Below are 27,451 nucleotides of genomic sequence, written 5' to 3'. Positions count from 1 at the left end.
AATTCATGAAGTGTTATATATGTGATAATGTACTGAGGATACAGAACTGTTTGGATTTCAAATACTTTGTCAGTTAACCTCATGTAAACAATCAGTGGTTTATTTTTGTGACATGCCCCACTGAAAGCTCTAGGCCTCAGTTCATCTGGCAGTCTGTTAATGCCGCAGCAGACCAGACAGGGGCTGTCACCAGGTGGCTGGCACACTGCTGGGTTGCTTGGATTGGAGGCAGATTCATTTGCTGGAAAACAGAGTTGCAAAAGAGCTATATCCTTGATGAGCTTCTCTCCCATTTAAAATCCTAAAAATTCAAAGCACTCATTGCTTTTCCATTCAGACATTAATGGATGCCATCATCCATCACAGGAAGCTTCCTGTCCTGGGATATGAAAAAGCCCACACACTGTATAACATCACCAGAAACACAGGAAAGCACGAGGTCCTTGATGGATAGACAAGGCCCAGTGACAAATGTGAAGCAGTGTCCGGTGTTCTTGGGTCTGTACCTTACCCAGTATTGCTGAAAGATCTATTGTTCCTCACAAGGAGCTATAAATCTCAAATCATTGCATGTTATCTGTAATGTCCTGCCATACTGTCATCCTGCCCTGGGGATTCAGTGCCAAGGGCAGAAAGAGAAAGCAATGACCAAACACTCCTGTCTCAACAGCACAGGAGGAACACTGTGGCACAATATTAACCATCATTTATAAGGCTGATGCAAGAGAGACTGAAAGAATATTCCAGTTTTGCCTACAAAGATTTATACCACGGTATAAACTTAAAACTTTCTTTGCCATGTAATTGTGGCAAGCAGACCTACAGCATGCAAATTATCTAACTACTATGTTAATAATTCACAGTTAGGCCATTCTACCATCAATCAACACTGAGCCAACCTGAACCAACAAATTATATAGCAGATTTGTTTTGTCCATGTTCATCCTCTTCCCTGTACAGATGTGTCCTTCGATGTGTTTTGCTATAAAGCTGATGAGCATTACACTGATATTCTGGATTCTTGTTAATATCCAAACTGCCATTACCAGAACCAGCTGAACACACTGTTATTTCAGGCACTGAAAATGTGGGAAATAGGAGCCTGGGAAAACCATTACAGTCAAACATAATGCCACTGACTTAACAGGAGCTGGTTTTAGCACAGTTATGTATGCAAAATTACCAAGCTTCTTTAGCCAAGTCACAATGTATTCCCAAGTTTATTTCACTTCCAGGACAAAATATTTACTTGCCTAAGTTATAGTGAATCTTGCAATGATTTTAAAAAAATGCATGTTAATCTTACATGTAAAGTAAGCTACATGGTTACAGGCTCCTGATACTACAATTGTCTTTCATTATCATTACGTATATCCGAGCTTCCTTTGAAATGCAGATGTGTTATGTTTCTGTATAACATACACAGATATGCACTCACTCTTGAACTAAACCAAATAAGACAGATATCTCCAATTACAACTAAAATGATTGCAAATGAGCATGCATTTTGTTACTCCTGGAAAATATAAGTGAAACTGAGTTCTTTAATAAAATAATTTTTGAAGTAGGATGTCTTTTAGTTAAAGTATCTCAACCTGCAGCAAAGTTCAAAAGTTCCAGAAGCTTTTCTTGTGTTTTGCATCGCTCTGTCATCAGTTCTAAAGTTACATTTAAAGAGGCCAAATCTCAGTTTCATCACAGTGTACGTTTGAAGTTAGTGGAGCTGCAAAGGAGAATTATGTACTTTTTGATTAAATCTGTGGAAAAGCAGTACAATCCATGAAAATGTAAAACCACCGTAAAATACCAGAGACAGGCCATTGGTTTTGCACCAGGATAAATTTCAAATGGGTGCATACTGACTACACTGCGTGCACTGAAAGCTGTAGGGAGCTATCCCTGTCATGTCACTTTTGGGAAGGGAATGTTTCAGCGAGCAAGCTGGTAACAGCAAGTATTTATAAACTCCCTTAATCATTTATCAGTGAGTCACTGAAATAGTTAAATGCTATCATTCAGTGATCAGAGTCGATCAGTAAAGGATCAGATCTCTTCCTGGTGACTGCGGCTGGTGTGGCCACAAGGCCCACTGCTGCCAAACTCCCTTTTGGCTGCGGAGCCAACAGTGAAGCCTTCAGCAAAGAAACTTTCTGTCCTTACACAATTAAAAGAGTAATATCCTAAGATAATACACTCTTCCAAAGCTGATAGGCAATTTCACTCTGATACCTCAGTGTTAAAGCTCAGCATACAAAAGGCCTATATCCCATCTGCTCCTCGTAGGTGGCCCTCAAGAGTGATTAGAATGATCTTCTTAAAATTACATCCCAGCAAGTGCCATCAGCTTTATGTATCCAGCAATTGCCCAACTGCCCATCTGCATGTTTTTTTCTAGGGATACAGTACATCAGTGGAAGTGCTGATTCCTCAGGGAAATCATTCTCATCTTCACTATACTTATATGCATATCTCTGCTGCAGATAATATAGCAAACTTTATGGATGTTTCTGGCACCATTTCATGATTTAATACTTAAATTATTCTAAAACCTAAGTACGTATGTCTGAAAGAGACGTGGAAAGATGGGAGGGGATTACATTTCAGATAAATCAAAGTTAACAATTTTTGTCTAAAATGTGAAAAAATGCAGTGTTTCTTCCACCCCAAATTAGCCTAACTTAATAAGGGCTTCCAGCACAGATGTGGTGATAACATGTGACAGTAGGGAGGGGAAACAGTTGCATCTTTCAAGGAAACTGCTGAATAGGGGAGAATTGTTGTCACAAACTTCCAGAATGCGTATCATTTCAGTGCCAACAATAACTGAATGAACAAAAGCAACACAGAAAGCATTTGTAAATGTGATGACATTTCACCCATCTGAACGTTTCATGCTACGCCTGCAAATAACATACAACAAATGTAGATGCTGTAGGAATAGTTACAGTGGTACACCTTCAGAGTGTAACATGCTCTACATTCATTGCTCCTTTGTTTTTTGCAAACCACAGTGATATTTTAAGAAACTCACCATGCTTCCTCACTATTATATGCATTTTCTTATTTGATGTATTTTAAAATGCATTGCATTAGGGGTCTGTTTGTAGACCATACTCTTTTGTAGTATTTCATACATTTAAAAAGTGAGATTCTTTTTCCAATAATAATGTTCAAATGTGCATTTTGTGCAACCCAACCCTGGACACACAGAAGTCAGTAGCAGCCTTGGCTCACACAGTAGGACTGGACCGTAGCTGTGAAAGGCAAATTAGAGATATTTCAGTGTCCTACTGAGTCTTGCAGTATCTTACATCTGGACTGGCAGCATCTGATACAGAGGTGAAGATAAGACCTCATCCTTCCACAAGAATAAGAACATTGAGGCAAACAGCAGACCTCCTTGTTATTTACCTTATGTCTGGACTTGCTGTTAGTTGTTGAGATGTAGCATGAGAGGACCTCCATCACATCTGATCTATTGGAGGCTTTGCAAAGACAATGTTAAGAGTGTGAATATAATGTTAACAAACTAACCTCCAGAATTCTTCAGTGATGGTTGGCTTACATCCAGAGATCAGTAAAGTGACCTCAGCCAGAATGATTCCTTCTAGCTTTAAGTTGTGGATGCAGTGTGAAAATATGAAATACCAATAATTCAGTGGAAAGTTTTCATTGTTATGGACTTTTTGCTCACTTTGTTGTACAACTGTAGAATGTTTTTGGAATTATGATTGTCCTGTAACACGTAGGTTTAGGAGGTTACCAGAACCATAAACCCAGGCTAACATTTGGAGAAGTGCAATCCCATTTCCCTCTCCCTCTCTCTTTTGGGTCACTACTTCAGATGTAAAAGTGCTTGCAGGGTACTCAAGAGCACATGGTTCCCAGAATCTTTTCAAATGTGAAAGTAAGCAGTAGAAATTAAAGAGCCATTTTCAAATCTTAAGGTCTCTCTATTATGCAAATAGTATCATGTGATGGTGAGAGGAAATCACTCTTCCTTTGTTTCCTGAATTTAGGATGACAAGAGTGACTTCATCCAGACTACCAAGAGCCTTGAGATTAGCTGCAGCAGGCAAGGAACATCTGATTCAGCAGTTCTTAAAGATAACACATTAAAGAGGATATCATGGAGAAATGAATACTGGAAGAATCCCTTAGGACACAGCAAACAAAACCTCGAGGAAACCGTCATATCAAAACCACAGAGTTCCACTATGAGAAAGACAGAACCTGTCAGCAATCAGAGAACCTTAAAGCCAACTCTTTCTCTTTCTCCAACTGGAAGTAAAACTGAATTCTTTAAAGTCATTCCAAATGCATCTGAAAAAGATGAAAAATCTGAGGGAGTTTCTAGTCATATAAAGTCATCTGTCAGCAAAAACTCCCTCAAGAAGACCTCAAGAGAAAATGCATGTCTGACAACACAGACTGGTGTAAGTGGTTTTTACTTTGAAATTAAGTTATTTGATTGTTTAGAGAAGCTGTGTTAGATATAATGAATCACCTGAAATGAGAAACAGTATATCTTTCAGCCAGATACATTCTGGCTTCATCGTAACATTCTTCACCAAGCTCAGTCTGTTGAAAGTCGGTTTTCTACTTTTTGTTGCATTTAAATTGATGCTCTGTCAGAAATCACAGAGGTTCACAGACAGCAATAGATGTAATTGAACAACTTGCATTTTGGAAATGATGTGTTAGAAATATAGAAATCTTTCTGAGTACAAAGGCTGCAACAGAAAGCAGACAGGCTTTCTACTGATATAATAATGAATGACCATAGAAAGAACATTACTCTAGGTATTTCATTGTCTGTGATGGCCCTGAAGAAAAAGATAAATTATGTGTTTGAGGGCTATCCATGAGCATGTCATAGGCTAAATTAGCCATGCAACCAAAGGAATTGTTACATTCACCAAAGCCTTCCTTTATCCCCAGGTTTTTTTTTCTGGATTCTCATTACAGAAACGTACAGTAGTTGTAGGGACAAATTTGTCTGAATCTAATCATGTTCTTACATATTTCCTAATAGCTTAACTCATGTCTTCTCAGCTTATACTAAACGGCATGCTTTGAATTGTGCTCTGAATGAGAAGTTCAAGCATTAAGAATCAAGTGCATTCCTTAAATGACATCAGAAAAAAATTACCATGTTTTCAGATAGAATTCTGTCGGGCTTAGACTTTCTGCAGATCTGTACCTTTTAACATGTGACCTCTTCTCTAAATGTGTTATGACATTAGTAGATGTATTCCCCAGCGTCTCAGAATGGACCAGGCCAAATTTGTTCCTCAAACTTCAGATACTTCTTTTTGTGGACATCAGCTTTATGAGACCAAAGACTGACCCAGCCAGCATCTTCTGTCCAGCAGCGCTCAGCTGTAGGTGGCCACAGAAAAGCATAAGGACGGGAGAAGCATCCAGCAGTACCTCTCCAGCATGCCCTGCAGGCTTCCTACCAGCCAGCCATTGCTAAGCAACTTGGTGACTGAGAAGTACTGTCTTAGGGGCAAAAAAAAAAAAAACCACTGGGCACGGAATTTCTCTGCACATGTAGTTGCCTTTTGTGTCCATGCAGCCTTTGTCTTGTGACAGTGAATTCAGAATTAAAATGCTAAGTTGGGTGACAAAATAACTATTGCAGTTTTGAATACAGCTTTGTCTTTTTGGTGCTTTCTCATTCTTATGTTTGTTCTAAGAAACAATAAGTTCTCATTCTCTTTATTCTTCTTACCTGTGCCACTTATTATTTTATGGGTGTATATAATATTCCCCTGCAATTGTTTCTCCTGCAGAGCAGGAAGCCCCATCATATTTAGGCCCAGGCTTGCTTCTTTCTGATTTTTTTTCCATTTCTCCCCAAGCTAATACTGATGATTAACATAATTGATTTGGGTAGTACTCTTTAATGAGGTATTGCATAGTGCTGTACTCCGAAAGAATAACTGCCTCTCTATTTTACAGCTCTATGAAACTGTTAAGTGTGCTTTCAAGAAAAATAACTGCAGTAATGTCCTGCAACACAACACCTCATCCACATGACAGAAATGGGCATTTTCCATCATTATCGTATGAGGTGTCTTTGCAGTTCACATGATGCCTTTTAGGATATCACAGTCACCATTCCAGTCAAGTGGGTTACTGTCCTCCTGCTATCGGGATATTAGTCCATGGAGTTCTGTTACTTCTCAAGGCAATTAATTTTGGTTATCAGATACCATGGCATCTATGAAAGGGGAAGCAGAAGTGACCATTTCCATGGGACAGAAGTAATATTGCTTTGACAGTATTGTCAAAGCACCTTGCAAGATGATTCTGACAATTCTTTGGCTGCTTTGGCTTCTGAGCACCACAAACTAGCTAACTGTGGATGGAGGAATCTGGGCAATAGACAAGGTAAAAATGACAGAATCCCTGAGGTTGAAGAACACCACTGAGATCATCAAGTCCAACTGCTGACCCATCACCACCATGCTCACTTAGCGACACCCATTGGTGTATCTCCTGAAAAGCACGACACCCATTGGTGTATCTCCTGAAAAGCTCCAGGGAAGGTGACTCCACAATTCCCCAGGCAGCCCATCCCAAAAAGAGCAACCCAAACTGTGTATCAGGGTAAAGATGACTGTCTAAGAAACATGTTAGAACAGGACATGTTTTCCCATTAAGAGCGTTGAGATGGGATCCCTTTGTGAAGGGAACAGAGATGTGAGAGAAAAGGGGAATTAAGTACTGTAACATAGGTGAAAATTTAAAGTATTGTTGAGACCTTAAGGCAATGTTGTGAACTTCCAGAGAAGAGAAGCCATCCAAGCACAAAGTATTCTCTTAGTCCTACAGGACGTAGTTGCTGAGGTAATATTTTTCATCAGTTAGAAAGGGAATTAAATTAATGATAGAAGCCAAAGACATCAATAAAAATATAATATTGCTAACTACAGTGAGGCAGCACTGGAGAATTTTGTTGGCTGTAGGCATGAAATTATTTCCATTTTGAAACACTGTTCTTTGTTTTAAGAATTATGTACAAGATAAGTTTTGTACAAATGGGTATTAGAGGAGAGTTCACATAGAAGTCCCTTCTAATCTGTTCATGCAGAGGACTGGTAAAGTAAAACATACTTAACCAACTCTTACAGCAATCAATTTGCTAACTGCTTATTACATTTTAAGGACCTGGTTGCTTGCAATGTTTTATTCATGTTTTAATAGAGTTCTCTATTATTAAGTTCAAATATTTTTAATTAAGAAAGAAGTACAGCCCTCTGGGTAATTTTGCAACCACGCAGATAGCTGGTAATTAAACTTTCCACGTGTGTAACCACATTAAACAATCCTGAATAAATCATATTTGCATTCTTATAGGTTCAAATAACACATGAAAAACTATATATCAATTCAAACAACAGGTTTTGTCAATCTAGCAAAAGATTTGAGTCCAATAGAAATGCTTTTTTTATCATAAGGGGAAGATATGCCAAAAAGACAAGATAAGCTTTTAATTACTAGAAATAGAAAATTTTAATTTTAGGCAAGTTTGCAAGTATCACAAAACTACTTCCATCAGCCCCTACTTCTCAAAGTAAAGTTAATCTCAAATTCAATTTTCAAATTCTCTCTTTGAAAATCAGCTAAGATCAGGAACAGTGTGTGAAGAGGCTTTTCTGTAGCAGTCACCTGGAGCTGCAGAACATGTAGCCCAAACTGTTTTTTCATAATACAGGGAGTTTGCTGTAGGGGATGTTATAGATAGAAAACCATTATGATATTTCTTTTTTCTGAGCACGATATTTCTAGAGTGAGACCACTACAAGAAAGGAAAAGACTGACCATTTGAAATAAACCAAGAAGACAAACAAGTATCTTGAGTTCTTCTGTAAAAAGAAAAATCTAAAAGATCTGTGCATCTTTCTTATAGGCATTACAATGAGATATCAGACAGGGAATGTTTTGCCTTTGTTAGAAAGGGGATGAGAAAAATATTCTTCCAGGTTAGTTTATTTATTCTGTATGGTTCTAGTTCATTCTGTTGTTTTAATGACTGCATGCCAATAGATTCATATATGAGATAAGAAATATAAGGAAAAGTATCTCTTACAGTAATCAAATAATGAATTACAGAAGGTTTCTACATAGGAAAATTAACAGGAAATCAACAGCCTCAGAAAGATCAATGACAATTTCAGCAGCCATAGATCTAGTAGAATACTCATGTGCCAAGGCTTTCCACATAAAACATGCAAGCTCAATGCATAATGAACAAATAAGTAATAGTAGCTGAATTGTTAACTTACATGTAGTAAGGTCTGGAGAAAATGTCAGGCATTAATTTGGATTTAAAGGTGGTAGTAATAATCACACAACTCAGGAATTCAGCTTGGAGCCCAAAAACACGAGGTAAAAAATGGGGTAACAGCTGTGCTAACCATGGTAGCTCATGCACTGCACAATTCAACCACTGAGCATAAGAGACAATGACAATAGTGGCATTTATTTTACTTTTGATACACTAGCAAATTGCTAAAGTAGGCTTTAAAATTTAGTGCTGACATGTGGTTTTCCAGATAAATCTTATGCTGTGCTTCACAAATAACTAACTAGATGTTACATTGATAGTGTTTATGGTACTATGATAACTGTATGATTACATTTATTTCAAGATCTGCCCTAAATGTTTAACCAATTTTAGCTGATGGTTTTCTAAACTTTTAGAAGCTTACTCAAATTATAACAATAGTAATATTAATAATGTTTTCATTACAGTGCAACAGCAACATCACCAAATTGAACCCAATGTGCAGTCCGTAACAGTGCTATGCTCTCCTTCCTGTAACATTTGTTCTTCATAGCTAAGCAGAAATGCACTAACTAATCTTTTCTAGTAAACACATTGTTTTTTTTCCAACATTGCAGCTTATTTAAGATCCCCAAATGCATCTGTTGCATTCATACATTCTGGACCATGACCCTGTACACATTATTGACTTCCCTATTTAATTTCATAGGATTACAACTGGAAGAGCTACCAGTCAAGCAGACTGAGTACATCAGAACTGCAGATGCTGGCCAGCATGAAGAGGCAACAAAATGAAGAATTGAAGGATATAGGGATCTCACATGGGTTGAGTGCATCACAGATAGACAACTGCAATGTCAGCATAAGTACAAGCAGTGATGATACAACAACCTGGAATTCTTGCTTGCCCCCAGTAAGTCTAAACCTACAATATTTCCCATAAAATTCTGATTTTTTTTTTTTTTGTATTTCAGTGGTACTTGAATACTAATATTTCTTTGAGCAGCCAAAATTTGATGTACCATTACCAGTTTTTAGAACTCATTAAGTAAAATACACAACCAAAACATACACTCACAGCAGCTTCTATGCTACCACTATGGAAAAAAAATACCTCCTATTTATTTCCTTGGAAGCTGTATGAGAAGCACAGAGCACAATAACACTATTTGATAGATCCAAACCCATGTACCAATGGAAGGTGTTATAGTTCCTTCTACGGGATAGGAACACACTCATTAAGGTATCAATCAGGATTTAGTTTAGAGAGCAATACAGGAAAAAGCAGCTCACCCTTCCCAAAGGCAGGTAAAGACTCATTAAGGAACACACTCATTAAGGTATCAATCAGGATTTAGTTTAGAGAGCAATACAGGAAAAAGCAGCTCACCCTTCCCAAAGGCAGGTAAAGACTCAAGAACACAATCTCCAAAGGAAAAAACACTCCTTCCTCCACTGCTAACCCTTAAATGAGGGTGGACCGTGGATCCACCCCTTCCAGTTGCTCAGGGACATTGGTTGCACCTGTGGTCCCTGGATTAGCCATGTCTTCTCACCTGGTGCTCAATCAGTGGTTCAGGCTGTGACCTAGCAATTCCCATGCAAAATCTCAGCTATGAAACACTGTTTCTCAGCATAGTCACCACCGTTATCTATGTGTTTTTACCAGCTATGAACAAGAGCCTGCCCTTCTGCTGCCATGTCACAGCAACAAAATGTAAGAGAATATTGGTGGCAAGGTTCAGCCTCTGCTGCCATGCCACCAACATCTGCCTCTGATGTTGTGGGCCAACAGAACAAAATAGGAGGCATTACTTTCAGAGCAGCCCCCGTATATATTCTTTCTTAGAATCCTGGATAATCACAGGCTGTACAGCTTGTCAATAGCAGCTGACAACCTGCAGATGTGTGATATAGTACTTAAAAATATCTTCAGAGTGAATGAAACCCATATATACCAGCCAGCAATTGCATTCTAGTATGAGTAATGGAGAATAATTGCTTCTTACAATGATAAAGTCCCATTACTGAAGAGCTAGCTGCTTAAAGGACTGAAACAGGAGAGTAGTGTCAAAAAGCTGCAGTCCTTCTGAGCACTTAGTGTGTGATTCTTCTGTATTTTACACCTTGTATCATTACTTGTCCTGGCCCAAAGTGCTACAAAATCTCACAGCCTCACTGTGTGACAGAGCGCTGTTATAAGGAGAGGAGTATTTGTTACAGTCCACTGAAGAGTATCCAGTGTATGAAATCACAGAATAGCATTCCAACAACTGTATAAAGGTATTTGCAGGAGCTGCTGTAAAACAGATAGCCTCATACTCCATTTATATCACAGCAACATAGCTCTTACTTTATTACAGGTAAAACAATAATAAATTATTAACGTATCTGAAGTAAAGCCCACAGCTCTCAGAGGCAGCTCCAGTGTTAGGAGAGCAAGCTCTGCTGCGTGCCCCAGTATAAATTCTTGTAGAGTAAATGCTCTGAAATGTTAGCTGCAAATTATTGGGACCTACAGGGCCTAAATAGAGCACTGTAGTCTGAACAACACTCTCAGTCATATGGCCTGATCTTGGGGTGGTCCTGCAAGGAGCAATTGATGGTCCTTATGGGTCCCTTCCAACCTGGGATATTTTGTGATTCTGAAGGATTTTTTAAAAGGAAAGGTTCTGCTCCAGTGCTTAGTGAAGCACAAGGTGATTGCCAAGAGAGCTCTTTGATCTCGTGGCCTTGATAGTTTCTGTATGCATTCAGACTAATAACATCAGTTTTAACAAGTGTTTAGATATAATAGGTTAATCATTAAAACTGTAATTTAGCTTAGCTGTGGTGTTCTGTTGGCTTACAAATCTACAAATGTCAGCTCATTTCATATGGCTGCTTTCAGTGAATCCCCACACTTAGCACCACACGTGCCATAAATGTGTTATTCTGTGCAAAAAACAGGCTGAATAACTGAGAGATAGAAATACTATCTAGAGCACTTAGAGGGTATGAACCATGTTTGAACATTGTTCCTGCTGGATTTCAGTCTTCTGTTTTTACATCCCCTCATCATTACTGCTATCATCATTCAGGCTGGGTCGAGAGAATTTGCAAATGATCAACCCCTCCAAAGCCTGACACACAAACTGCAGAAATCTTTGTCTGTGTCTGCAGCCATCTACCGTTGCTTTGTCAGATGACTTTAGGAAAGAAAGAGAGCTAATCCTCATTTCATAGCCTGAGAAATTAGGGACAGTTTGAAATTCTTGTAATGATTGACCTTTCGTGTGTTTCCAGGTAGTATCATTCAGATTATTTACATCAGTATTATCTATCACTTTGCCTTGTGGTCTTCCAACATAATCATAAAAAGTATTTTTTATTCTAAATTTTCATTCATCTTATATAAGCTTTTTGTATCTTGTTTGAATCTGTGGCAACAGCACCACCAGAAGGCAGATTTCTGTGTATTTTTCATTTTGAAATACATACGATGTTTTGTGAGGCAGCGCAGTATATAATCATGTTAAACAGTGAACATACACAACAGAGTAATATTTTATTAATAAAGCACACTTTTAGTGAGTTTATTTTTTCTATCACTTGCCTCTATTAGTGTGATTTCCAGATTCACTGAAAATTTTCACTTATTACTGACTAATGAATATCAGCAACTCTTCTGAAGTAAAGGCACATAGATCCATCATATTGCCAAGCTGCAGTTAGAACAGATGTCCTTAAAAAACTCTAAGACTGATATACTAAAACTGTATTTTACAACCTATGATAGCTTAGCAAGAACAGAGTATATGCTGTCAGGAGAAATTGTTGAAATGCGAGTTGTTTAGCAGCTGCTGTAAACCATGACAGCCAAAAAGAAATAAAATAGCTTTGAATATTACACATTACCCAGCATTGCTATCAGCTATAAATATAAACAGCTTTTTTTGTTGTTGTTTTTTTTAATGAATTTTACTTCAAAGGAGAACTGCAAATCCTTGCAAGAAGTGCATGGGGCACAGGAAGGAACTCCAAAGTAATGATAAATATACGTAGAACTAAAAATTCTGACAGATGATATTTGAGTGAATGCTTCCTTAAATTTCCAGATATATGAAGTTCAACATTAGCTTTGCAACAACGTGCAAGGTGTACTATGTACTGCAGAGTATAATGTGAGATTTCTATGTACACATGTTATCCAAGAATTGTTGGAAAGCATAAGAAATAACTCTGCATTAATGCCTTCCTCTGTTCTGGAGATCCAGTGAGATCTTCTTGCCCTGTCAGGGAGATTGGGTTGCTGTTTCCAGACGTCAGACATTACTTTAGAGACAAAACAAGAATTCTGGAGCAAGATTGCCTGTAAGAGAGTTTAGAATACCTTCTTGCCTGTGCTCCCTTATTCTCAACCAGAAATGAAAAGGAAAATGAATTGCAGGATCACAGGGTCCTTAAGGTTAGAAAAGACCATGAAGATTGTCAAGTCCACCATCAGCCCATCCCCACCATACTGCAGCCCACGTGCTCAGTGCCACATCCCCATGGTTCTGAAATACCTCCAGGGACAGTGACTCCACCACTCCCTGGGCAGTCTGCTCCAATCTATGAAGATTCCCTTAGATTGCCAATTGATGAACCCTAAAACCTCACAGCAGTGTAATGCTCTGTTATTAGGCTCCAGAATATGCTCACCACTTAGATGTGACTTTCAAGTATGGACACACAGAACACTAAGATTACTTGTTTCTCAAGCAACTGCCTAAACATAAATTCAATCAAATAGGTTTTGAACTAGAAAACATTTAAAATTTCAGGATTCCTGTCTAATTTTGGGAAGCTCTTCTGCCCTCCGTTGTGACAATTCAGAAAAGAAAACACTTAACACAGAAATGGTCTGACAGAACTGAAGTCTGACAGACAGGAGGAGTGATATTTAAACCCAGAATTATTCCAGCTGAGAGCTCAGTTTGACAGCCCCTGGAGGGATCTATTCACATCAAGTCAAATTGCAAAACTGAGGCAGACTATTCTTTACTATGAAATGAGACTAAAAATTATTTAGACAGATATTTTGGTTCATAGACTGACTAATTCACCTTCTGTCTCATCCACTGTCTTTTACTAGCCATCACTTGGGAATTGCACCATCCATGACCAGGCAGTGACTTCTATTTGGCAGTAATTAGAATGTCATTCATCCCATGCACACTGTTTCTCCCCACTTTCTCAAACGACAAGAACAAACTCTTTTTAATTAATTTCTATAAATATGCAGCTCCTTTCATAATACACAGTCCTTAGCATCACGTGCACTGATTTGTACACGCATTTTAGTGCATGCTTGTATTTTCACTTGTTTCTGCATTTGCTTCAGTGATTTGTTTAGAGCTGCTCGTGATGCATTGGATGTTGTGATGGGGTCCTCTCTGCAAACATTACATATATTTTGAGATAAAGTGTATTTCTGAATTTTTATGTTAGTTTATGAATATCAGTGGTTCTGGCAAATAGGTGTTTTAATGACAGAAACAAGAAGTCATTTAATATAAAATTTTGGGGGCACATTACTACAATCATTGGGTAATATTTGAAGTTTTTTTTTATCAGAAACGATCATCACCTTTGTCTGTGGCCCCACACTCACATCAGCAGACAAGTGACTGCATGGTCAAGTCCTTCATTCATATGTATTTCCACCCCGATAAGAATCATCTGTTAAGTTATACCTTTGCACAGTTAGGATCTGAATATCCCTTTTAAATTTCACACAGATAAGATGAAAGACCATAAAATTCCCATATCAGAAGCTGCAAAAGTGTATCCTCATAAAGGGTCTCTTATGTACTTTTGAACATTCTGAAAGAATATTTGCAAAGTTATTTTCTCACTGTTATTTTATGTTTTCCATAGCCCGTCAGTCAGCAGCATCACTATCAGAAAGAAATGAGCCCACTTTCACGTTCCAACCCACGGTAAGATTCCATTTATAGCCCAGGCAGAGAGAAATCAGAGTGTTCTGAATACTAAATGTGACGTTCTTTGATTTAATCTTAAATCTCCTTTCAGTTGCAGCCTCATCTCAAAGAGCTTCACTATTGCTCTTTTTAGTCATTGTCTACAGACTGCAGTAAATCTGCATTGTCCCAGAATGTCGGGCTGGATTCAGCATGGTTCAGATGTACCCTGTGTATTTAAAGGAACCAGCACAGCCCTTGCTCCTACACGTGCTTTGATGCATGATTCAGCAACTCTTCTTCGTCTGACATTCAGACACTCTCACCTGTTTCTTTCTCTCTCTCTCCCTGTCTCTGCTTTGTAGGCTCAGAAGTAAAATTGTACCTGTGACTCCAGGTGTCAGGGAATCCATTTGTTAGAAAAGGTTTTAATGTCACTTACGTAGAAAGGACTTTCAATAGATAACCCAGCCAGGACAAGGTGCTGCGTTATAACACTGTGGGATAGTTCAAACCAGTCCTGTCTACAGTGTATTTTGGATGTCAAGTTTTTAGCCTTATCTGTTCTGTTTGGAGTCAGCACCAAAAGCCCAATGACTGTAATGTAAGATTAGATGGGGATTTGAAGACAAGGGGAGATGGTGGCTAAAGAGAAGCAATGAATGTTCAGACAACCAGAATGAATGGTCCTGTTTCAGAACTGCCTTGCACCTGTGAAAACCTGGCATCACTTTGCCAGTTCTTGAACAGCCCAAAAGGAGACAAACTTAATTTTTAAAGCAGTCCTGCTTCCCTTCCCGTTGGCGTGATTAAAACAGATTTTGCATGTCCAAGTTTTAGCTGGACAGTGCATGTATACTGGGATGGATATGAGGAGAGGGTATTTCGGATATGACTGCAAGATAGTTTGCTTGATTTCTTTTTAGGATACCAGCAGTGTGAAATTTTATGACAGTGCACTGCTAGTCAATTGTGCAGCATAATATGCCTTTCTCCTCACACAGATGTTTTCAGTCACTTGTTTTACTTGCCATCTACATTTTTATTATCTTCTTGTTAGATTTTATGGAGTGAACGCTGCAAAACTTGCTGTGCGAGTTATCCAGATGCATCACTTACTGCAACATACAGCCATATGTTTCTTAGTGCACGCAGTATATTACTGGAGTTAAAGTACAACCCCAGATTCCTGTCCATTTCATATGTAAACCTAAGTGCCAGTATTGTTCAGGAAAATCTGTCCACCTTCCTTGCTGCTTACCAAAGGAGCTACCTCTATCCTTGCTAATTGTTACACTGGACAAAGTAGATGGAGACACTTGACTACAGCCCATAGATAAGAGTAATCTACATTTCAGTGCAAGCTGCGTTGTTTTTCTACTTTCTGCCAGTAGGCTGTTTGAGTCAGATTTTATTATTTTTATTCGCGTGATAAAGCAATTTGGTACTCAGTACATTTTATATACTGAAAAAGAGAGGAAGCACCATTATCTGTAAAAATAAAGCATTTCAGCGTATCAAGTTTATGCGATCACCAATGAAAACCTCTATTTCCATATAATAAAATCTAAAACGAAACAGTATAAATTACAACTTTGTTCTTATGCTATTTTAATCCAGTACACACAGTAGACAAATTTCTGTAGAAGTCATTTTCGAGAAATGCAGGCAAAGTATTCGTAAAATACCTGAATACTTGGAAGTGCCCCATAAATTCAGTAGCCCTTGTGAACTGCCAGGAAAGTATTACTGGGCTGTAAATAGAGAAGATGACAAAATTATGAGGTCAGTTTGCATCATGGTGTAAAAACTGGAGATGTGCAAGGGATATCGTGATTCGCATTGTTAACTTTCATTTATAACAGAACACTTGGTCTTGTTTTCCATTGAGTGTGTGTATGAGAGAGAGAAAATTAATGGCAATTTTGTAACTTAGTAATTAGATTTTTTTAAAGCCTATTTTAACAAATAACATAAAGGCAAGTGGAAAATACCTCCATCTTTGTAAGCCTATGATAGTTATGAAAACAAACAGGAGAACATCTGAAAAACTGATGGATCCTATGTAGATCAGGGGGTGAAAATACCATGGTACGAAGAGATTTACATTATGCACTTACTGAAATAACAAACTGTTGTAAAGAATGATAGAGAATGTGACAGGGGTAAAGTAACTTTAAAAGGTGTATCAGTGGTATTTTCTGGGAAATGGAGAGAGCAATGTAGCAGCTATTGTCCAGTAAGTGCAGTTTCTGTCCATTAGAAGATAAGCCAGGAAAGAAAGCACCTGTGAAGATAATGGAAATACAGTCAATAAAAAGACCTGGCTAGACTTATTTTCCATTGGATCCACTGAGTAAAGGTCATAAGTCTGCCAAGAATATTGCTGCTGCAGTGCAAATCATGTCCACATCATGCTGCTTTGCAAGGCTCAGAACCAGTGAATGAAAGAAGGCAGACTGACTGCAGAGGCTACAGAGCCAGATGAGCAAGGTGTGTGGTGTCTCAGAGCTTAGCTCTGCAGTGCCTCAGGCTGAATGGCTGTATGGTCCGAGCTCAACTTCATAACTGCTTCTTTTCCCCCCCAGATAGGAAACTAATTGGCTGTTACTTCTCCCACCAGAGCAGGAGCTGGAAACTGCTGTGCGTACTTAGTAAGCATGTCAGCAGCATTGTCCTCCAAAATATTTGCATGTTGTAGAAGATTTGGAAGTTGTGTTAAAGGAAATGCAGAAACAAAGTTTAGTACTGCAGAGGAATTGCTGCAATACAGAACTGCAAAATGAAGAACTGTTCTGTAAAGAAGATATTTAGCCTAATTGTGTGAATAGAGTTCCTGAACTGCAGATGCTCTTCAGAAAATTTATTTCTGATAAAAGCTGATTTTCCATCTTTGAGAGATATTTTTTTAAGTTGAAATCTGTCTTTATAAGCACTGCCTCACCAGCTCCTCAGCTGGCATCCTGCTCAGCTCTTCCCAATCTACCAAATTAAATTTGCTCTTCTGAAGTTCAAACAGCTGTTCACAGAAACCATGCTAGGGCAGGACATAAATATTTCAGCACATCGTTAGGTATCTTCTAAGGAAGTATGTTTTACTTTGGTAATGTTATATAAAAGGTACACAGGCGATTTTTCATTTAGGTTTTACTCAGACATTTAGTTCTATACATTTAAAAGATGTGAATTGTGGACACAAAGATTAGATGATAGTGAATATCCGCCTGATTTGGAGTATGGCCAAGAATATGAAATCAGCACGTACAACACAGGCTTCATTTTATGAGAAAGCTTAGTTATCAGTAGTCTCCAACTAAAGAATGAGTGATCAAGCTGTGTTTCAGTCACAAATTATTATTTTTTTATTTAGTCGCTGGTAGGTTTCATAGATTAATATCTTAACATCAACAACCTCCCAGAACTATCATATATAAGCGTGGCTGACAGCTTTTCCTAGGGGACTGCAGTCTGCAGAAGTACATTAGTATCTCAGTCAATGAAAATGATCTTTTGGAGTATTCTCTAAGGCTGTGGGCTTCACCCAGCAGGAGACTGAAGAAGTTATGTGATGCCACTTTGCCAGATTCCCATCTACTCTTTCCAGTGTCCTGCTCTTGTCCATGATGCTCTGAGCTGTATCCATCTTGGTTACTATCTCATAAGTTTTGCTATGAGAAGTGAGCATTACTGATGCCCTGAAGTGACAGGATTCAGGACCTGAAAGTCAGCTGCTGCTTCTGTGAAATGTTCGTGTTTACATTAGATTCCATCATGGTTTAAGAATCATCTTAAAACCAAGGAACACACCAGGTTCACAAAATGTTAAGGAAATCCAATGAAATTATTAAGTGTTTATGGGAAATAGATGATGCAGTTCAGGGTGGCGTTTTGTCCAGACTTATGTGCTATCTGTGAACAGTGACACGGTGCTGTAGTTTAAATCCTTGAAGCTTTGCTACTTGTGGATGTGATAGGAAGTTCCTTGTCTCTGTAACAGGCTGATAGGGCCTACAGTCATTGGCAGATGATAAATAGTCATTGACATCACCTCACATCAGCATGGTGCAGGCTGACTAAAGCATCATTGTAACCTGCATGCATTCCATTAGAATGATTGGTCTGTCATCATTCTTCCTTCTAATGCAACCCAAGAGAAAAAAGTAAAACAATAACATTTTCTTGTCATTTTTTGGTAAAGGTATCTCTCCAATGGAAGTAATTCATATTTGTATAGCAAAAACTGAACAAGCAGTAGTTGTCTTTTACGACTGCTCCCTATTAATTTTAGAAAGTAAATTATTTTTCCCATTTTCTTTTAAAGTTTCTGGTGCCAGCCTTTTTCATAACCTATTTCTGCCATAAATATTGCCATGATCACCACATGTAAAATTTGCACACAATATAATCCACAAACTTTGCAAACACTCATGTGCAAACACTAAAGATATGCTCGGTTTTTAGGCTGCCATCTGTGTATTCTCATCTGCCCCAAAAGAAAATTAAATATGCCAGTAGCTGATGTATGTATAGCACCACTCAAATTCAGTTAAGATTAAGCTCACCTATAAAGTGATGCAGCAGCAGAAGGATTACGGTTATAACATTTATTTGTGCTACACCAGAACTTCTCTACCATGGATGCTGTAAAATTCGGTTGCAAAACATATTTGTCTCCCGTATTTCCAGGCAAGGGCATAAATAGTCTAATAGCTTAGGGTTGAGAAGGGAATTTAAAGAATGAGTTTTACAAACAAAGAAGCATATTTATTTTTTTGATTCATTAGAAGATTAAAGTCAGACAACTCCATTATTTCTGCAAAACAGAAATTATTACATTAGGAAGTATTAGGAAATTACACAACAGTTGTCAAAATAAGTGAACAAGAACAATGTATCACAAAATGTACTTTGCTTTTTCATTGTACTTGTTCAGTTACTTTACTCATCCACAAAATAGAGTAATTTGCAATAGATCTCCCCATCGTTAATCTGAATTAGCAAAGTTCTGCTGCATTTGTCAGGCTATAATATGCATGAAAAAGAACATGACAATAGAAGCAAATGGCACAGGAAACATCTAATTGGAAAGGTTAAATTTTTTAATCACTGCAGAAAGATTGTCGAGAACCAAGTGGCTAACATGCAAAAGCTTGTTAAAGTAATCCAGAAATGACTTCCTCTTGTATGGGAATCTGAGAACATGAAGTCGTGGCAGCATACGTATGGAGGACTGAAAGAGTAAAATATAAAACATGGAAAATGCTCCTAACCGTGTGCTCTATGCCTAGAATAAAACATGGGAAAATCCAGAGCTGTGTACCCTGCATTAGTCTTTGTTCTTGCCTCCTGGGGTCTTCATCCACGTTAATGGGCAGCAGCAAAAATAGCATTAAAAAGGTGTATTTCAGTGCCTCCAGTGTCTCCTGTACAAGTTTCCTTGTTGTTGTCACTGTTGCTTATTGTTATTTTCTTTTTAATTTCTAGCTGTATTCCCATTCTTGCAATGGGAGAGAAGTTAATAAGTACTCAAAGTTGAGGAATGGCTTGAGAACACTGACACAGGGCAGGAGTTTCAAAATGTCAGCACAGAATAGTGGGGTGCTGCAAACAGCACTCAGTCCCAAATGTATTTGCTTAGGATGCTGTCCTTTGCATCTCCATGATGCTTGGCTGAGTGAGGCTTTTAAGAGAACTGGTATATATGACAGCATTTTTTGCTAGGCACATTTCATTGTCACTCTTCCCTGAATAAAGTGTCAGTGCCTACTTAAGGTGAGACAAAAGACCTTCTATTTATTGCTGCCCATAGAAAGCAAATCAGCTGGTTCGTTTCTGCAGCAGCCCATGTTTGTGTGGCACTACTGATTGGAATACCGCATTGCTGAACTTTTTGTGGCCTGTGAGCCAACTGCTCCAGGCTTTCCCAGGATGCAGCACATGCTGGCTGTTCACGTACCTACGAGCCATCCCTTGTTCCTGGCAGGATGTCTGAAAGAGATCTTTATTTTTTTCTCACAAAGTAAAACTGCCAAACTGCCTGGGTTTCCTAGGGCACAAGTGCCCACCACCTCCTTTCCCCGCCGTCCCACCACCATTTGTGTAATTGCTTTGATCCATCATACAGAGTGTGGCATTTGATTCCTTTCTGTGATTTTGCTGTCGGTGACAAAACATGATGTTTTTGAAAAATTAGAGCAAGGTAGCATACTTCTCACTTTGTTGGTAATGATTAAGTTTCCAGCTTCATGCTGTACCATTCACTGTATTAATACACTAGAAGGTCAGAGTTCCCTAGCATTTATTTTTTTTTTCACTTTCTTGAAAAAGAAAGGCAATTTTCACAGGCTAGGAACATTCAGCTGCATCACCTTTAACAAGTTTGATAATATTAAAGTTAGTGTTCTGTTGAGTCATGTTCTCCCCATTGATCTTTAAAAGCCCTCTGGCTGTGTGTCATCCATTAAAAGTTAAATGGGATGCAGCCTACATTCAGGATGGGCAGCACAGTAAAGTGCTGTTAATGTCTGACTGTGGAGAAAAAGAATTACTTTAATTGTGACAAGACTCATTGGGTATGAGATTCAGGTGTTTCTTGAATGGTGAAATGGTAAAATATAATTTTTTAAATGTACGGTTATTTAATTGCTAAAAATACATGAAAAAAAAAAAGAAGCAAACCCTTCCTAACAGATACTTAATTAAGTGTGGAAATCTAGTTGATTCGCTGTCCAGTGAATGTCTGACTTACATGATCAGAATTCACTTGTTTAAGAATACATTAACATACTGGAATTTTAGAACAACTTTGCAGATTCTTTACTTGTTGGTCTTCCAATAAGTGAATCAAAACCAGCAAAGAGTGAAGGGCTTTACTTAAGTGAGATGGTAAAACTGGTTTTCTCTTTTAGTGACGTTTACGTACTGATACCAGTCAGCCTGGTCATAATTTCCACACAAGTAACTGCACCTTATGGCACCCAAATATCTTGTCCAATAAGTAGAATTCACATTTGCTTTATCACCCTGAATCCAATCTAGCACCAATACGCAAACACATATTCTAATGTAAGGCTTTAAGAGGACAGATTCAGGTCTTTGATGCATGGTTACTTTTGTGCTGTTTATGGTTTCTTTTTAGTTACTAGTTCATTGGAAATCAAATAATTTTGCAACTTGTTATGAAAAAAAATCTCTTTGCCTCCATTAACAGTATGGTGTTTGCAGGCTGGACTTGCTGAAGTGATCTGGAGAAAGGAAAAAGTCATTTTGTAAATACACTCACGATTTTCTAAATCGTAGTGGTAGCAAAAAAAGAAAGTTCCAGTAAAGCATACAGTAAATGAAGATATTATGTATTAGGGATGGAATGAGTCTGTCACTTTGACGGATTGTGAGGCAAAGAACAGATTAACAGATTACTCATAGTCAGAGTGTAGCTCACTGTGAAAAATGTGCAGGAAATGATAAGTGTTGGTTTGTGCTGATTTAATGATATTTTGAGACTACAATAACACTCCAGGAGAATAATACAATGTAGCTCATGTCTTGCATTTTTTGAATCATCAACATGTTGCCAGATTAACCTTAAATCCCTGTGATATTTCTTCTTAAAATACAGTTTTCAGTTCATGCAGAGCCATACAGACATGCATATTTATGTTATTTCTCAAGATTTTTATTACAGTGTTCACTCAAAAATCTTTGATTTGTGTATATAAATATACTCCCTATTCCTTCAGTGGTATATCTCCTTCTGTATCCTCGCTTAGTTCTGCATTATTCTCACTCAGTTCTTCCCATCTGAAGCTGTGTAGCAATGAAAAGTTACTGATTTAAAAATTAATATTGAATGTTTCTTGATTTAGGGCATATTTTGTGAGAATTTGTAAGAATGTTCACAACTGAAATTGTTTAAAGCCTTTTTGATGCAAAAATGGACCATTTAAGGCTCAGTTGGCTTCACAATTGTTACAGACATATACTGCTTGCACCTGAAATTTGATTTCTTTTTTTTTTCAAATAATGAGATTTTATTTTGTACCTAACAAAATACATCTGAATGTTAATAGCCTTCAGAAGTCCTTGCTGCACTACTGAAGCTAATATTGAAGGCTTTCTTTCTACGGAAATGTTTCTGTTAAAAAAAAATCTCATTACACGTGCATACATAATATATTATAAAGCAGAACCCAAATAAGTGTTTATAGGCAATCTGATGTAAGTTAATGAAGTTCCATATAACCTTGAAGTTCAGCAGGTATGTACATAATTGAAAATTCATATCTGATAATCTATAGGAGCCTAAAAGTAATGGAGTCTCCAAAAAAAGATCTAGCAGGGAATGGGGGGGGGGGGGGGGGGGGGGGCTATACCACAAAGCTAGGTGACTGTATTCACTTATTTGAGTATTAAGTTGATCTCTATCAACCTCTACAAAGTAAATATCATTAAAAATCCAAATAAAGTGAGGAAAAATAGTTCTTCATCTTACCCATAACAAATATCTAAGCTACGCCAAACCACTTTTTCTATAGGAGCTCATGCTTTGCATTCACGTGCTCACAGTAAGGTATTTACTTGGAGCATGTGCAGTAGAATTGGTTTCAGCAGTATTAAATATTATTAGTACAACAGAAGTGTGTGGTAAGGTTTTAGTTGACGGTAGCAAAAACTGACAAGAATTGGTCTTTTTTCCCTGAAAATGTTTTTGTGGTCTTGATTCATATGTGAGCATTCTCTGATCCTCCACAGAGTTCATCAAATTATTCACTGTCAAAAATAATTCAACAAATGTGCTCCTCTTGTTACCACTCAGGCATGAGCCAGTTGTCTTCTAGTATTCATAAAAATTTACTAAGAACTTCATGCAGCTAAATATCATCTTTTGTGTTCTTTATTGATTGTACTCTTCAGGTGCTTAATAACCTGTGCACGTCATGTTTTGTTCCTGATACAAAACTGATGTCACTTTTTCAGTTCCTGGTTTGATGCAGTGCAGCACTTGCCTTGCATTTCTTAAGTACACTGCTAGGTTGACCTAACATTTTGAATATTCCTTTTAATTCCTTTATAGACCATCAGACAAAGCTGTTGTACTAAAACTTCAAAGCATTTTAATTTTGTTAATAATGTGAATTAAATGATCCCATTGATTAAAGTAGTACAAATTAAATCTTATCCAAAAGAAAAGTGATGAAGTACACTATCTCCATTCACAAGAATGTTTGATATCTTTTTATTATGAAGCTTGCCATTTTTTCAGTCCAGCCAGCAGGACAGCCTCAGAAGTAATCTGTAACAAAATAAGAGTATCAGCGGTGTTCATCAAGATTGAAATCAAAGCCTCTGATTATTCATTCTTCTGTTGATGGTATTACTGCTCATGGACAAATTTTAACATGGGATTGTCTCTGATTAAGTCTTTGTTCAAGTGCTGCTTAAAAAAGCATTGCTAATTTTCTCAACACATTTTACCACTTCCTGCAAATCTTCTGTCATAAAACTGAAAAAATTGTTGATAAGTCCCAAAGATTACTCCTGTTTTTATCTCAGTTCAGCTATCACGTGATCTCTGAATATATGGCATTTGTTTTCTGAAAGATTTCTTTTGTTGTGTTGTGTTTTCTTTTATTAAGAAAAGCCTATGACATGGCAAGATTGTATCGCATGTTTTACTGTATTTCGGTGTGGAGAATAGCTTCGAGAATAATTCAGACTCTCAGTGCCAGCATTAAAGATGCTGGCCAATCTGAACGTGTGTGGAAGCTGCTGGGAGCCTTCGTACAACAAAACTCACAATGTCAAAAGACAATACTTAGCATTCAGCATCGTTATCAGAGAAGCTCAAGATAGTTTATTGCATGCTGATGGTATTGGTTATAGCTTGAGGCATTGATAGCACAGAGTGTTTTAATTAGTCAGAACGCTTGATTAGCTTTTCTGTTTTAAGGAGATAAAGAATCTTCTGAAAGAAGTCTGCCCCAGAAATATATTTTTAATTTTTATATTTTAATAATAATGAATAGTTTAATAATAATTTAATGTTTTAACAGGAAATAATAAACTTGCCACGAATTTCCCTTGCCTCAATCATAAAGCCTCATACCTATGCCTTCAGAACCATCAAAATCCCAAGCTTTTACACTGGCACCTACTAGAACAAATGCATCAACTGATCCAAATGCCTCAAAATAAATATTGAGAAGAAAGCAAGCAACTTATTTACACCAGAATTAAATAACTGAAGAACAAAATAAAGGACAAAATCATCCAGCTAGTGACAAATCATCCCGTCCCCAATTTCTTAGACTTAATCAGTCAGGAGGACCTTTCAGAGGTGGGGCTTCAAAATGAAATGAGTAAATATATGGCAAAGAACATAAGAACTATGACTTTAAGGGAGATCCTGGTTTAATGGCTCTCAATCACCTTCCTCCTTCCATGTTCTGTAAATGAAACATCTCTTGTCGTTTCCATTGGAGATAATTGCCTTATTATCTTTCTTTCCCTCTTACTAACATCCTCTCTGATTTCCAGGTACCGAATGCCTTTTTTCTTTAGAAAAGATCTGGAATATATTTTATATGAAAAACATGCATCTTTAAACTCTTCCAAACCTGTAGAATTGTGTATATGCTCTAACACTTCTTTACTTTTCTAACTACATTTGTTAATCAGACTGAGACCAATCTTCTACCATGCCACTGGATATCATGTGCATTTACTTAACTGCTGTTCCTGAAAGCTTTTCTCACTGGCAGAACAGCAGAGGAGGACTAGCTGAAAGTTGAACATATATGTGAAAACAGAATGATGGGATAAAAAAAATGTGAAATATGTTTTTTACATATTGAAATGATGGAAAAATCTGTACCTTTCCCTTTAAATCTACTATACTACTTGCTGGATTTCTACACCAACAGTTCTGTTTCCTGAGGCAGAAAATTAGTTTTTCCATTTTGACTGCTAACAGATAGGTGGTTGTCCCCTGATTCACCCCAGATTATGTGTACATGCCAGCAGGAGATGATGTGGAATCAATAGCAAGTCCAGAAGTAGTAGAAAAACTAACAACCAACGAAAAAGCAGTTGGCTTATTTTAGCAATTACAGCACATGACTGAGCCTTGCCAGATTCCTCTGTCAGAAACAAATCCTACATGAGATCTTCAAGGCTTTTCAGAAAGTAGAAGTACATCACCTGTTCACCTGGTGTTGGACAATTGATGTAGTTAGGCAATGTAAAGAAACCTGCCAAGCTTTGGGAAAATTCATCCTTTCTAGAGGAATCCCTGGATGTTGAAGTTACTTTCACATCCCTAGCTAATCTTCCTAGCCTCTAGCACAAGTTGGATGCAAAATGTTCTTGTACCAGCTGCTGGAACAGCCACGGCCATACGTAAACTGAATTAACTCCAAACTACCTAACTTGATAGAGCTTCACTGTTCCACCAGAATGAAGCAAATGAGGGAATTTAGTTCCCATCTACTTCCTTTGCCTTTCAGTGAAATACATTGGTCAAAAAGGATGGAACTGGTTCCATCAAAATGAGATGATTTGCTGAGTTCCCTTGTATTCCATTTCAAATGTTAAATTTCAATCACTGAGTTTAGTTAATGCCGATGTGGAAGCCTGAATGCGTTACAGCGCTTAACTGTTGAGCAGGAGAGATGGGAACATAATGAGACATCAGCTATGCACAGTGTACAGAGATTAGCTTCTTATATGAAATGAACAGTGAGACATGGACAACTGCAGAAGGATGGCCTGACCTTTGTGACTTAGATATGTCCTTCCAGGGCTACATTCCTCTGACTGATAGTATAACTTGAATGAAATCTCACACTTTTTGAGTGGAAAAGTCTACCTTTCAGCTTGAAATAAAAAGCAATAGCAATAACAATAAAAAAGGACTATTCTGTTTTCCTTTCTTTGAGCTGTAACAATCAAAGGCAGTGTATCATAAAGTGGCGTATCGGAAATGAACACTGAACTTTGCATCAATGTATGATAATGTGAAAATCATTTTTAAAAGCTGTCACAAAGTAGTGTTCAGCAGAGGCATAAACTGCCTATACAATTAAATAAGTGCAGAAGTCCCATGCTCTCCTGTCTATGATAAAGACTACATCAAAACTTTTTTCTTCGTAGAAGCAACACAGATTTGTGAGAGCCGTGATGAGAAGAGTTCTCGGTCTTCTGTCAGCAACCAGGGCTATGTTGTGGTTAATAACAAATTTTTATCTCTAACGTATAAGAATTGTATAACACTAACACTTGCTGGGTCACCCAGTTGGACTAGATGATCTTAGTGGTCTTTTCTAACCTTAATGATTTTATGCTCCTGCGATTCTGTGACCACGTGAAGGGGGCTCCAAGCAGTGCCAGGTCAATGGTACCCAAACACAGCTCTTGCAGTTGCCATTAAGCCTTTTTCCCCAGGATTTTTGGTTAACCTCTACAGTGTCATCAAACACAGGTGGCTTCTCCCAGGTATGGTCCGCAGCAAAGACTCTGATGAGTCCCATGAGCTTTCAGAGCACAGCTCTGGGGATTATGTGTCATATGAATTGTGAGAGAGTAAGACCAGCTGAAATCTGCAGAGCAAGATTTTCAGTGTGAACAGGTGAAAATGCTAAGGAAGGAAGGAAGCCTAAACTTTTTTAATGATGTCAGCTCTAGACTATATTTTTATAATAATAAAATCACAAGTAGGAACACAAACTTTGCTTTCAGTTTGGATGTTTTTGTTTGTGTTTTTCAGAGACTGGCTGGATGCATTCAGTCCCCCCATCACTCCTGCAAGCCAGAAATTGGAAGAGCACATCGAATCTTCATCAAATCAGAGTGTTCCAGGTAGGAATTTGTGAAGACTTGGATAGAAAACCATTTCTAAATGGTAGATTCTAGATTCTTAGCATTCTGGTTCAATACAGATTAATCCCATTAAAAAATACATCTCACTTGTTTAAAATAAGGAATTGATGATAGTGAAGATTGAAAAAAAAAAAGAAAAGAAAAAGAGAGAAAGAAAGCGAAGATTAAAATTGATGTTCAGAAGAACCAGAACAGTTACATATGTGGGATTTCTCTTTTGATTAAAAATATAAATAAATATGGCTTTAAATGAAACCTCAGCACAGTTTCCAAAGGAAAAAATTGCTGAGTTACCACCTCAAGTGTTACAGTTTTTCTTCTTCATAACGGT

General features: G+C 37.8%; 1 protein-coding gene across 1 annotated transcript in view; it reads left to right on the top strand.

Annotated features, from left to right (window-relative positions):
* Positions 1-27,451, top strand: part of CFAP20DC (CFAP20 domain containing) — a 60,491-nt gene that overhangs the window by 30,311 nt on the left and 2,729 nt on the right. The window contains exons 13-16 of the mRNA XM_065749885.1: positions 4,020-4,436; positions 9,009-9,212; positions 14,201-14,262; positions 27,008-27,099. Of these exons, the coding sequence (XP_065605957.1) occupies positions 4,020-4,436; positions 9,009-9,212; positions 14,201-14,262; positions 27,008-27,099 (775 nt within the window). The remainder of the gene's footprint in view (positions 1-4,019; positions 4,437-9,008; positions 9,213-14,200; positions 14,263-27,007; positions 27,100-27,451) is intronic.

This window comes from Cyrtonyx montezumae, unplaced genomic scaffold, assembly GCF_038088225.1.
Source record: "Cyrtonyx montezumae isolate F1298 unplaced genomic scaffold, pur_monq_1.0 scaffold_6, whole genome shotgun sequence".
Classification (NCBI taxonomy): Eukaryota; Metazoa; Chordata; class Aves; order Galliformes; family Odontophoridae; genus Cyrtonyx; species Cyrtonyx montezumae.
The sequence above is the reverse complement of the archived record's forward strand: the minus strand, read 5'-3'. Positions and strand labels throughout refer to the sequence as shown.